Genomic DNA, 12,688 nt, shown 5'->3' with positions numbered 1-12,688 from the left:
GCATCCATAGATGCTTCTCAAGCAAATCCCGGGACGTCATTCTCCCCCTGTACTCGACCTTAGTGAGGCCGCAGCTGGAGTACTGTGTCCAGTTTTGGGCTCCACAATTCAAAAAGGATGTGGAGAAGCTTGAGAGAGTCCAGAGAAGAGCCACGTGCATGATCAGAGGTCAGGGAAGCAGACTCTATGATGACTGGCTGAGAGCCCTGGGGCTCTTTAGCCTGAAAAAGCGCAGGCTCAGGGGTGATCTGATGGCCACCTACAAGTTTATCAGGGGTGACCACCAGTATCTGGGGGAACGTTTGTTCACCAGAGCGCCCCAAGGGATGACGAGGTCAAATGGTCACAAACTACTTCAAGATCGTTTCAGGCTGGACATAAGGAAGAATTTCTTTACTGTCCGAGCCCCCAAGGTCTGGAACAGCCTGCCACCGGAGGTGGTTCAAGCGCCTTCATTGAACACCTTCAAGATGAAACTGGATGCTCATCTTGCTGGGATCCTATGACCCCAGCTGACTTCCTGCCCTTTGGGCAGGGGGCTGGACTCGATGATCTTCCGAGGTCCCTTCCAGCCCTAATGTCTATGAAGGCTCTTCAGCTCTAGACTTTGCTTTACTTCATGCCTGAGCCATGTAGAGCCCAAGTCTATTGACGTTCAGGTTGCAGTACAAGAATTCAAATATTTATTACTCCTTTCCTGGAGTAAGGTTGACTGTGTGTTTTCTACCACCTCACCCTTGCATCTGTCCTAGTGGCTAGAACAGTCTCCTGGATGGTGGTGGATGTGCCTTTGAATGCTCTTGGACCAAGGAAAACAAAAAATATAGGTCTCCTCCTTTTTGGGTAAGTGCTTTAACCAATGGGGTGTTTGTATAAACCACCTTCTTTTATGAGAAAAGCATAAGCCAGTCATCCATACCCAAAGTGATATAGGCACCTTAATCAAGGAGGGTTTGGGAGTTGTGAAACTCAATGAGGGCTTGTGTTCTCTTCAAGGCATAAACATAGACACTCCAACTTTAGTGTTGCTTATTGGCTACCTTATGTGGTCTTTCTGCTTAGTGTGCATTCCAGTCCTAGGCACCTAATGCTTCCCAGAAACTGTACAAAGAGCTTAAGCACCTAACTTGGCATTATGAATTCCACTTCAGGAGCCAGGCACCTAGGACCATAGAATGAGAAGGGGCCTCTTGGGCCATCAAGTCCAACCCTCTGCATCAGAAGGTGGTCACTTATCCAGAGTCCTAAAAAACATTTGCTCCAGCCCCTTACATCACAATCACAAGCATATTGCAGAACCAGAAGCACCTTGCAATGTGCTACAAGAAAACACAGAGATGAGGATATTGCCAATATCCTACTACTGAAATGGCAGAGTAATTGGTTAATATATGCTCAGACAATCCTGGGAAAAGGACCACATTCCCTGTTAGAAAGGTTGACAAGAATACCTACAGAACATCTACAGGTGATCTAACCCAAGGGAAAAACTCCTTCCTAGCCTTAAATTAGGGGATTAGTTTTGATGCTAAGCAGAAGAGCAAGACTCTTTAACCAGGAAGCTGAGAGGCTTCTAACTACCAGCCGGAATGCCAGTGCATCTTGGTCACAATTCTTAGCTGTACATCCAACACTTCAGAAACAGCCAACCCCCCTCCTCCCCCACACCCTCCAGACAAAGAAAAAGAACCCCAACCTCCTTCCCATCCCCCCACCTTGCCCTGAAACCAAAGCAATTCATGAGAGGGGAAAACATTGTATCCTGCCCCCAACATAGAAGCCCTAATGGTTATCAGCAGGGATCCTGGTGTTCTCGAACCCCCTCTCCACCTTCCAAAATCCATGATTAAAATGAAGTGCCATATATATGTAGGTAACCATTGAATACCATGTTCTATTGATATATTTACAGTTCTAAAGAAATTTGGAAGCCTACCAGTGCCTCAATCACTATAATAAAATAAATTCTAAATACCTATACATTTTGGGATTTATCATGGAAAAATCAGAGCTTCCCCCTGCCCCCTTAGGTCAGATAATACAGATCCAGGCTCCCCGCCCCAGCTGCCAGGGCTATGGGGCCAGGGACCCAGGTCCATAGTCCACAGTTCCCGAGATGCGGCTGCTGCCTGTGGGAGGTGGTGGCTGCTACAGCATAGCAGAGCACAGAGCCCAGCTTCCCCTCCTCTGCAGGTGGTATAGCTGGAGCAGAGTCTGGGGTGGAGATGGGTGCAGCTGCAGACTCCAGTAGGGGGCAACCCCCCACTGCTGCATACAGTCCTGCAGGGGCAGGGGGGGCCTGTGCCCCCCAGATCTGTGCACAGGGTGGGGGCGGGTGGAGGCTAGCAGGTGTGGGCTACGTGCTGCGGGCTCCCTTCCCTGCTGCCCTCCCCTGGGGCCTCCACAGCCCAGCAGGCAGGACTCGCAGCAGCAGGGCAGAGTGGGGCTGGGCAGGGAAGCTTCTTGCCACTGCGAGCTCTGTGCTACCCTGGTGTTGTGCCCCCTGCCCACCCTGCAGCAGCAAAGGGCATAGCCCTGTGCTGCTGCCCTCACTGCTGCCCAGCAGGCAGAGGATACCTCTCCAGGGTGATGTGGGACTCACAGCAGCAAGGCACTTCCCCACCTGGCCGTGCTCTTTCCTGCCGTGCCGGGTCCCACCTGCTGGACTGCAGTGACTCCAAGGGAAGGCAGCAGGGCAGGGAGCCTGAGCCCACAGTGGGTAGTCTGTACCCACCCCAACCCTGCACACAGATCTGGGGGACACAGATCCCCTCTGCCCCCCCCACAGGATTGCACACAGTGGCAGGGAGCCAGCCTCTCTCCCTGCCCCCTGGAGGAGCCGTCCATGTCCCTGTCCCACTCTCCTCTGGGACCCTATGGCTTCACATTCCAGCCCCGGGGCCCAAGCCCCATGCAGTACCTGGCTGGGCAGAAGCCCCAGCCCCAGCCCCAGCTTTGCCAAACTCACTCCCTCTCTCCCTATGGGGACCTCAATCCCCCTCCCCTCCTTGCCAGATTTACCCGTGGGAGCTGCTGTCCAAGCTGCCTGGCAGCCACATGCATATACATGGTGCCCCTTGCCTGACTACCCTCCTCCCACTCCCACAGCCCCTTGAAGGCTGGAACTCTGCCAGCCTGCAGAGAGCTCTTTGCAAAAACGTAGTCCGTGTGTTTCTCCATTAAAATGAAAAATCTGTTTTTCTTGGGTAAAAGGGGAAATCTGTGGGGTTTTTTCTGTTTTTCAATGGGAAATGAAAAACCTGGATCCCCAGTGATATCCATGTCCATAGTCTAGGCCAGGCCAATTGCTTGAGTCTCTGTTGGGATCTGGCAGAATGACGCTAGCCCTCCAAAAGACTCTACACCTATTTCGGAGACATCTTCAACCCCGAGTCTGAAACCCTCACCCAATGCCCCACATCGGTGACTTCACACTGAGTGAGCTAGAGACCAGGATAAGCTAACTAGGACAAGAGACACTGCACCAGGCAAAGACAGCATCAGGTACAACCTGCTGAAGATCTGGGACTCGGGCTGCCTTGTGCTGTTGCTGCCCTTCAGCTGGTTCAAGGAATTGTGCCATACACTCGGGTCCTGGAAAAAAAGCCATGTCTGTGCTCATCCATAAGAAAGGTGAGCCTGACAACTCAAGGAGTGAATAGGCATAGTGCCATGGAAAGACAGACTGAAGCATACAGGCACCCAGGTAGGGTGGCCATCATGGAGGACAATCTGGTTGTCCTCTGTCCTCTATTGATATGAAACTGGACACCTTTATGTCCTCTATTTTTCTCTTGAGGAATTTTTCTTGAAGAGAAAAATAGAGGACATAAAGGTGTCCAGTTTCATATCAATAGAGGACAGAGGACAACCAGATTGTCCTCCATGATGGCCACCCTACACCCAGGGGTGCTAGAAGTTTCTAAAGGGAGCAACAAGAAACTGTTTTGACACAATGGAAACACATTAAGAATGGTCAGAGACCAATGTGGTCAAACATGGAGCTTCTAGGATTCCTTGAATGCAAAAAGAAAACATACAGGAAAGGGAAAGATGGGTAGCTCACCAAGGAGCCATATCAGGAAACAGCAAGAACATGCAGGGACAAAATCAGGAAAGCAATGGTTAAAAAATAATCAGCACCTAGCAAGGGATGTTAAAGGCAAAAAGAAAAGGTTCTGTAAATATGTTGGCAAGAAAACAAAGATCAAGGAAGCTGTGGCTCCACTGTTAGATATTCAGGGCAAACTCTTAATAGAAGATGCAAAGAAGATGAAACTGTTCAACAGCTATTTTGCATCAGTCTTCCCCTAAAAATTAGGCTGCAACCAAACAGCTCATAAGGAATATTTGGATAAGGTAGCAGACAAGGTGAGGGACGCAGCTTTTGTTGGGTCTGAATGAATTTAGGTCAGCAGGGCCTGATGAACTTCATCCCAGGGTCCTGAAGGAACTGGCAGAGAAAATCTCAGAGCCCTTGGCAATAATATTTAAAAACTCATGGGAAACAGGTGAGGTACCAGAGGACTGGAAAAGGGACAACATATTGCCCCTCTTTGAAAAAAGGCATAAAAAAAAAAGATGACCGAGGAATTGTGACCGATTAGCCTCACCTCAATATCTAGGAGTTACTGGAGAATATCATACCTGGGATTTTTGGGGAATCACAGACTCAGTCTGAGTGTTCAGTGTAATGTAGCCGCACCAAAGGCAAAGGTAGTTTTGGACTGTATCAACAGAAGCATAGGTGCAAGACACAAGAGGTTATAGTACCTCTTTACTCAGCACTGGTTATACCTCATCTGGAGTACTGTGTGCCGTTTTGGGCTCTACATTTTAAAAAGGACATGGAGAAGCTAGAGAGGGTCCAGAGGCAGGTGCCCAAAATGATAAAGGGCCTCGGAGGCAAGCCATACAAGAAGATGTGGAAGTAAATCGGCATATTCAGCTTATGGAAAAGGTGCTTAGAGGGGGACACGATAGCAGTCTTCACATATCTGGAGGGCTGCCATAAAGAAGAGGGACACTACCTTTTCCCTCTAGCTGCAGAGAGCAGTACACAGACTAATGGCTTGAAGCTGTAGCAAAGTAGGTTTAGATTGGAGATCAGGAAAAACTTCTTCACTGTTAGTGCAGTGAGGCAGTGGGATTTAAAATTTTAATTTTCCAGGGGAAGTAGTAGAATCTACGTTACTGGAGGTGCTGATGTGGAGATTGGACAAGCACTGGTCAAGGATGATCTGGGAGTAGCTATGCCTTTGGTTATTTCCCATGTTTCTGGACTTTGCTGGTTTCCACATGGGACTGGAAAGGAAATCCCCCACTTCCACCTCCTGTTGCCAAGTGTTGGGGGTAGGGTGTGGGAGGGTTCACCTTCCTCAGAAGCATCGGTTGTTGGCTGCATCCAAGGCTGGGGATTTTGACTGGGGTGTGCCAGTGCTCCTGCTAGGACTAAAATACAGAGGTTCCTGGCTAGAGGGTCTTGCTCCTCTACTGAAAGTCAAACTGATTGCCACATTTGGAGTCAGGAAGGAATTTTACTCCATGGTCAGATTGGTACAGACTGTGAAGAGTTTTGCCTTCCTCTGTAGTGGAGGACATTGCTGTCTTGGATCTCTCAAGCAAATTTCAACAACCTTTGCAGTAGCAAGACACTAGCCACTGTTGCCACCCTTCTTTACCTGTGGCAGGTTAAGGTGCTGTGCCTTGTGGCTGTATGTCAGGGTTGATTGTGTAGTTTTACTAAATAGGTTAAACAAGGATTTGTATGGAATGATTTAGAGAAGGATGATTCTGCCTCAGACAGAAGTTTGGACTAGAAGACCTTTGGAGATCCCTTCCAGCCCTACTTTGCTATGATTCTATGAAAAATATTCAATACTTTAAGACAAAAAGGTAGAATTTTAACCTTTATGAACTGAAGAACTCTCTCTCTCTCTCTCTCTCTATATATATATATATAGGTTCTATTGTTCTTTATATAGAGAGAGAACAAAAGAACTTAGATAATTTTAAACCTTTTGTTTCAGTAATTTCTAAGACTTCATTTTGAATTCAAGTTTTTTTTAAAGTTCCTAGTGAAAAGTCTCTTCCAAAAAAAAAAAAAGAAAGGAAGAAACCCCCCCCAGAATCTTTCACTTCAAAATGTTATTTCAAAACCCTTTACAGTTTTGTTTTTTTCAAAATGAACGTTCATTAAAATAGTTACAGACTGAACAAATCAGCATTTTAAGGTGTAAAAAACATCTAATCAAAAATCCCTGACTGGTTCAAGGAGAGTGTACAGTCACATGTACAACCTAATCTATTGCTGTCATCAGCATACCCACCCCCTTCTCTGCCTAGCACTGGAGTGTGACAGACATACAATGGTTCATCTTTATCGCTGTTGCAAACAGGGTATTTTTAGTAAGCAATGGTTGGAGCCTAGCATGGTAATAGTTCGAACGTGTCTGCTGTTTACAGCCTCTGTCCACTTTCTTTCAACTCTTATTTCCCCATTTACCACATTGAAAAAACTTCTGTTGCATGCAGCCTTCAACTGAATCCAGAGCAAGCCACCCCTTTGAAACGGGATCAGGAGGCAGATTGTTGAGGGGCTGGAGTAACTAACTCATGGAGGCAGGCAGATGGAGAGAGACTTTATTTCCTACCTCTGCGTGCTGGCCAGGGCTGAGCTGCCGTTTGCAGTGGTAACACTTCAGACAAAGGGGATGGTAGTCTTTGCCTAGAGAACGTTTCCTCTCAGCTGTTAACAGAAGAAAAAGGTATGAGTAATTATACTCTGAGCACCTCATTAATAGTGGAACATATGTGAAACGGGTCTTTGATCCATGGAATTACTTGCCAAGAAACAGGAGGCGGGGGATGTTTTTTTTCTCAGATCAAAGCAGCAGTAGAATCTTTAATATGAGGACAATTTGGTGGGGTTTTTCTGTGAGTTGGTTTCATCAGCACTGCTGTGCCTCTGTCTATTTGAAGTTCACTCTTTTTTTAAACTTTACTCACTGGAAATTTCACACCAACCCAGGACAGAAAACCTCCTTTTCTTTTTCACTTCAGTCAGATGGGACAGGGTATTTGGCCACCTTGTGCAGGAGTTCTCTCCCAGGTCACACACACTGTTTTGTACAGATGCTTTCTTGGTTTAGGTTTGAGCTAAGATTAAAGCCCCACCCAGGGAGATGCCTTGCACAATCAGCTTGGGTACCTGATTGAGTTATTATTCAGTGTTTTACTCTGAGGCAATTGTGCATTTGATCCTAGGCAGTGAAGTTGCTCAAAGGAAAAAGATGGCACAAAATGGGATTAGCAATAACCATTGAACATTTGCTGGATGCTATGCTTGATGTTTACCTTCTAGTGCGAGAGAAGCAAGGCTCATTTATTGCTATATACTGCATAACACAGGAGGAAAACTTTACAAAAATACTGCCTGTTGTGCATGGCAAAGTATCAATGGCAGAAGTTGTCTTTTTTCATCATAGGTTTCTAGGTATCCACACACATTTAACATATGGGGCACATTTGGATGAACATGCATGTGTGTTTCCCCAAGGACAAATACCAGTGGCACAGTTGTGCTGCTGCTACTTGTCCCCAGGGAGTACCTGTGTACGCATGCTCTGACATGCAGCAAGTTGCTCCAGGTGGGGTGGAGGAGGCTAGGACTAGCACCAGGGCTGGCCCCAGCAGCTTTACCTGGGGGCCTGGGGACCTCCCAGGGCTCCAGCGGCAGCAATCCAGGCACACAAAGCCTGGCCACCAGCTGGAGCATTGTTCTGGCCAGCCAGGCTCTAGCTTCAGGTGACACATGCTACCACTATGTGCACCACCCCGCTTTTTTCTGCTGTGGGTTTTTTTTTTTAACACTGGGATCTCCTGGTGTCAAAAAACCACCACGCTGCTAATTAGCAGCATGGCGAATACCTGCATGTCTGGCGCGTGCAGTTTGTGGCATCACAGACGGGTCTGCAGTGCTGCAAACTGCACGTGTGCACTTGTCTGGATGCACCCATGCTGACCAAACCCAGCCTTTCAGTCACAAAACCTCTTCCTGGAATGACATAAGTCCTCAGCCAGCTAGCCATAAGCAAAGTGCCAATACAGATGCACTTCAGTGTCAAAACAGTGTTGGCTGCTTTAAGTCCTGGGTTCCTGCCCCCAATGCACCAAGTCTTTTGCTGACACAGGCACCAAGAGGATGAGCAGTGCCAGCTGAGCCTGCACATGGTCCAATGACGGAGCCGTCCCAGCTTCTGACAAAAGTCCCAGTGGCAACTAGATGAGAAGGCAGCTAGTGAAGACCTAAGAAAGTGATTTAAACCTTCAACCATTAGCAGGGGCTCAGGCACAAAGGGCAGACCAGGAACAACTTTTATTTGTTTTTCATTTAATTGCCAGATTTCAAGACACTGACATCCCTTGACTGTAACTACACAGGATAGTTTTTCCTCTTACTACAGAGCTATAAATCATTAAGGGCTCCCAAGAAACCTAGGAGGAAAACTGTAGCTTCATTGCCCCTGGATCCAGACTCCCTCTGACACCGGAGTGGGTTGTGCTCTGATCCAAGCCTGGTGGCTTTGGCTGATCAGTTGCTGAGCCCGAGCTGGACTCATGATGGGATACGGTTTGTGGCCTGAGCTTGGGGAAAGTTGGGTTCTAAACCTAGACCTTGCATTTTGGGGCCATCTCCAGCCCAAATCCAAACCAGTTCTATTCCATAGCTACCAGGAGCTGGCTTCAGGGCCAGGAAGACTGATACAGGCTATTGCAGAGATGCTGGGGAGTAAGAAGGCTGCAGGACAACCTATACCCCTCAGGACATCTCTGCTTCTTTGGCAGACTACCCCTTTTCCCCCTACATGTCCCCACTCCACCCTGGCATACCCCACACACGTGTGGTCTTGCCCTCATGAAACCTGAACTGGGCCCATAGACACAAACTGATCTGAATGGTTTGTGGGATTTTTGGGACTCTCACAAGTTCAGCTGCTATACTGGAGCTCTGACTAGGTTGAGGTTTGATGCTACAAGTTCAAGGGTATGAGCTGGAACAAGGCTGCAGCTGGTTACAATGCACACAGTCCCTCAGCACTTGTTATTAGCTGGGCCTGTATTAAGCTTGTGATGAGTTATATTTCATTGCTGCATTTTCTGGCATGTTCATTTTTAATTTCTGACTCTCATCCCTTTTGGAGTGGTGCCCTAGGAGGGGAGACTAAACGGTGTTACTGTTTTCTACTGGTTAGTTGTTCTTGCATGGTTTCACCACAGTACCACTGTTTACTTCCTGTTGCCCAGATCCTAAGTGTATGTAACTTAATATTTAGGTTTATTTACCTATGTCTGTCCCCCTCTCCTTAGCCCATTGGCTTGTGACCCTAATCCCCAAAATCGCCTATATAAAAGTGGGAATTTCCCTTGCTGGATCCCTGTGTCAGTTCCGGGGGTTGTGGGGTTTGGTACAATAATATGCCCATCAAAACACCCCAAGCCAATTGCCCCAATTGCTTTCTCCATGGCTATCCCTGTCCAGAGACCTGGGAAAATATTTGTACAAACATGAAATAAACAAGTGTTTCCTGACCAAATATATAAAAATTAATTAGTATTTCAGTGGGATGGCCATTAAAGTCAAGCTGTAATATAAGTCAAGGGCTTCAAAAGTTCAAATGAATCAACCCTGCACCTTCATGTGCAGTAATCCATGCCATGTCAGCAAGCCTGTTCATTCAAAGCTCCCTCTGCCTTGCCCCTGACCCAAAGCAAAAGGAAGAATTCGAGCCTTCTTACAAAAATCCAATTAACTTCACAACAGTGCCTCTACTAAGATTTTCTTTAACACCAGGGAAACAGGGACATGTGGTAACCTCTCCAAGGCATCAGGTTCTGTTGTTCACAGCAAAAGAAGATGCACGTGTGTATAATTCTGGAAATGTAATTTGGGAAGCAGGGTATTTGCCAGTCTGAACCAGATTACATATGCAGTGAGTATATGGGTGACCAATATGTGATGCTTCAGAGGAAAGTAGGTGCAACCCCCAAACCCACAATGTAGGTATTTAGTGATACAATCCAATATGGGAACAAGGGGAACTTCTTCCATGGGATCCCAGTTTAGGAGGGTACCTTGCATATCCCTAAGTCATGAATCTTCAAAGGCACTTTAAGAAAGGGATGTATTTAAATACCTGGCTAAGTATGGGCCTGGCGACTGTAGCTAACACCTGATGCCAACAAGTCAATTTCAGTGAACTATTCCACTAACATGTTGATAAAAAAATGGGAGAATTTTCACTATATTTTTCCTATTGTTCAGCCAGTTCAAATACCAATCAGTATTACAGTGCCTGAAAGTATCCAACCCCTTTAAATTTCAGCAACTCTATTGCACAGAAGTAAATTGATAATTCACAATAAATAATTTTGTTGCCAAATAGTGCCTCTTTTTTGTGAACAAGTAGTTGCCAAATAGTGCCCAAGATTTCTGTGAACAGGCGGTGACATTTTCACAAATGTCTTCAGTCACTAATTCTTGGTTTATAGACTGTTGGTGAATAGTTCATTACAGACCATTAAAATTGGCAGTTAGTGCTGTTTGGGTTATGTAAGTCATGTGGCATTGTTTCTGTTCCCTGATTTGATAGCACATTTAGCTAAATAACACAATGCAAATGGTGAAGTTCAACTGAATTAAATACCTTTATTTTGCTCTCAGTGAGTATTTGAGCAGTCAAGCTTCACAATCAATTTTCACAAGTATTCTCACTAATTGAGCTCAAATGCATGCATGTTCATGGAAAGTGAACATAATAGGGTCATGAACATGTCAGCTCCACATTTCATTTGGAATTCAAATGAATATGCATAACCACTTCCTCTGCTTCCCTCCCCTCCTCCACCAAGTATTTTCTTAGCTTTAGTATTTGACTCCATTATCCACTGCACTGTATTGTATTTGAAGAGAACAATATCAGACTTTTATAGCTTAATGCACCTCCTGACAGTTGGAAAATGTAGTGCTCTGAGTTCTTCATTCATCTGCAATTTGATTCACTTGCCATTTCCAACCAAGCAATTTATGGGGGAGTGTACAAGTGGGGAAACCAATCGATATGCCAAGTACTAGAAAAGTAGTCTGTGTAAGGAGTTCAAAGTCTGCAGGTAAAAACTGCCCAACATAAATCCAGTGTTACAAAAATAACTAAGCCAGGGGGAAATGTATATGGCTTAAATGCCCTCTTGCATCACAAACCGCTAATAAAACCTTCTCATCTACTTGCATATGTTCATAGAAAGGGGAGGACAATTCATCAATGAAATGAAACCATCATGTGACAGCAGTAAAGAATCACAAGGCTGCTTTCTTCTAGTATTGAATAAGGACTTTTATTAGCGTAAGTGAGGAAAACAGCTTTACCCAAAAGCCATTCTGGGCATATCTGTAGCAAGCAGTGTCCCTGCTGGGATGTTCCTGAGGATGCCCCATCCACAGACATGTTCCAAACCCAGAAGTACAGCAGTAAAGGGATGCTATCCAGGGGTTCTCTCTGCAGCCACTTGCAAGACATTGGTTTCTGCCACAGCTGAGAGAAGTTTAGGAAGGACTCTGGAGTGACCTCACCAGTGTAATTTTGGGGTTAGAGTGCATGGGCAGGGGAGAAGGGCAAGGGCTGGACAAGGAGGCAGAGTGTGTTTGGGGATGGCCTGGCTGGAATACTTCAGTGATGTGGTGCAGACAAGCAGATTGTCTCACTCTGCTCCACCACAGAAATTCTTTCTAGCACTTTTCCCAGTCCCATTCCTGCCTGGCTTCTTATTATTGATTAAAAATAATAATAATAATATAACCTCACAGGAATCAAAACCATTTCCAAGGAAATAGGTTTCCCATAAAATTAATGAAACTAACAAAAAAAATATAGAGGGTCATAACCAGGGGAAGATCCTGGGAGGGAGGCAGGGGAAAAGAGTATGTATCAGTGCAGTTGCATTCCCCTGCCCCACCCCCCGCCATTTGATTACTAGGCCACCCAGAGGTTAAAACCAACTGCCTGACAGTGGCAGCAGCATTTCCATTCAAGCACCAGAGGGGAAGTCAGGTGAATTCATGGCTCCTTATAATCTTTCCTTCTAAGCTCTTCATTCCATAGGTGTTAATGGCCCTCTCTCCTTTTTACTGGTCTTGATGTTCCACTACTTAAGCTAGCCTTTCTTCTGCAATTCAGCTGTCTATTAGCTGCTCCTGGTAGTGTAGCTCCTATTTCACAACCCTACAAACTATCTTTAACACTGGCTAAAACCATTAATTCAGGTATGGAAAAACTTTAAGTGAAGTATTGGATGGACTGTCAACGTGTGCAAGGAGGCTAGAATTTGTTTTATGAGTCTGAAAAAAGAGATGCCCATTTCATTTTAATGACTGTAGGAGTACTGAAACAACATCTTTTGATTATTTTTGCCTAGCTTGTTTTTTAGACCTAATAAATGCATATTCCAATAAAGTTATATTTGTTTTGCTTTGATCTCAAACTGAATAATATAGCCCGAGGCCCTGCAATATTACTAAATCACCTAGTTTCTTTTTAACTAAAGAAAAACATTCCTTATTCTATATGTGATGGTATACCCCCATCATGCAATTCAAAAAGGATGTGGAGAAGCTTGAGAGAGTCCAGAGAAG

The 12,688-nt window shown here is 45.7% G+C and overlaps 1 protein-coding gene across 1 annotated transcript in view; it reads right to left on the bottom strand.

Moving 5' to 3' along the window:
- Positions 1 to 12,688, bottom strand: part of LOC102388007 (cysteine-rich protein 1-like) — a 50,797-nt gene that overhangs the window by 13,755 nt on the left and 24,354 nt on the right. The window contains exon 2 of the mRNA XM_006021449.3: positions 6,654 to 6,748. Within this exon, the coding sequence (XP_006021511.1) occupies positions 6,654 to 6,748 (95 nt within the window). The remainder of the gene's footprint in view (positions 1 to 6,653; positions 6,749 to 12,688) is intronic.

The sequence above is a fragment of the Alligator sinensis genome, unplaced genomic scaffold, assembly GCF_000455745.1.
Source record: "Alligator sinensis unplaced genomic scaffold, ASM45574v1 scaffold434_1, whole genome shotgun sequence".
NCBI classification, from domain to species: domain Eukaryota; kingdom Metazoa; phylum Chordata; order Crocodylia; family Alligatoridae; genus Alligator; species Alligator sinensis.
The sequence above is the reverse complement of the archived record's forward strand: the minus strand, read 5'-3'. Positions and strand labels throughout refer to the sequence as shown.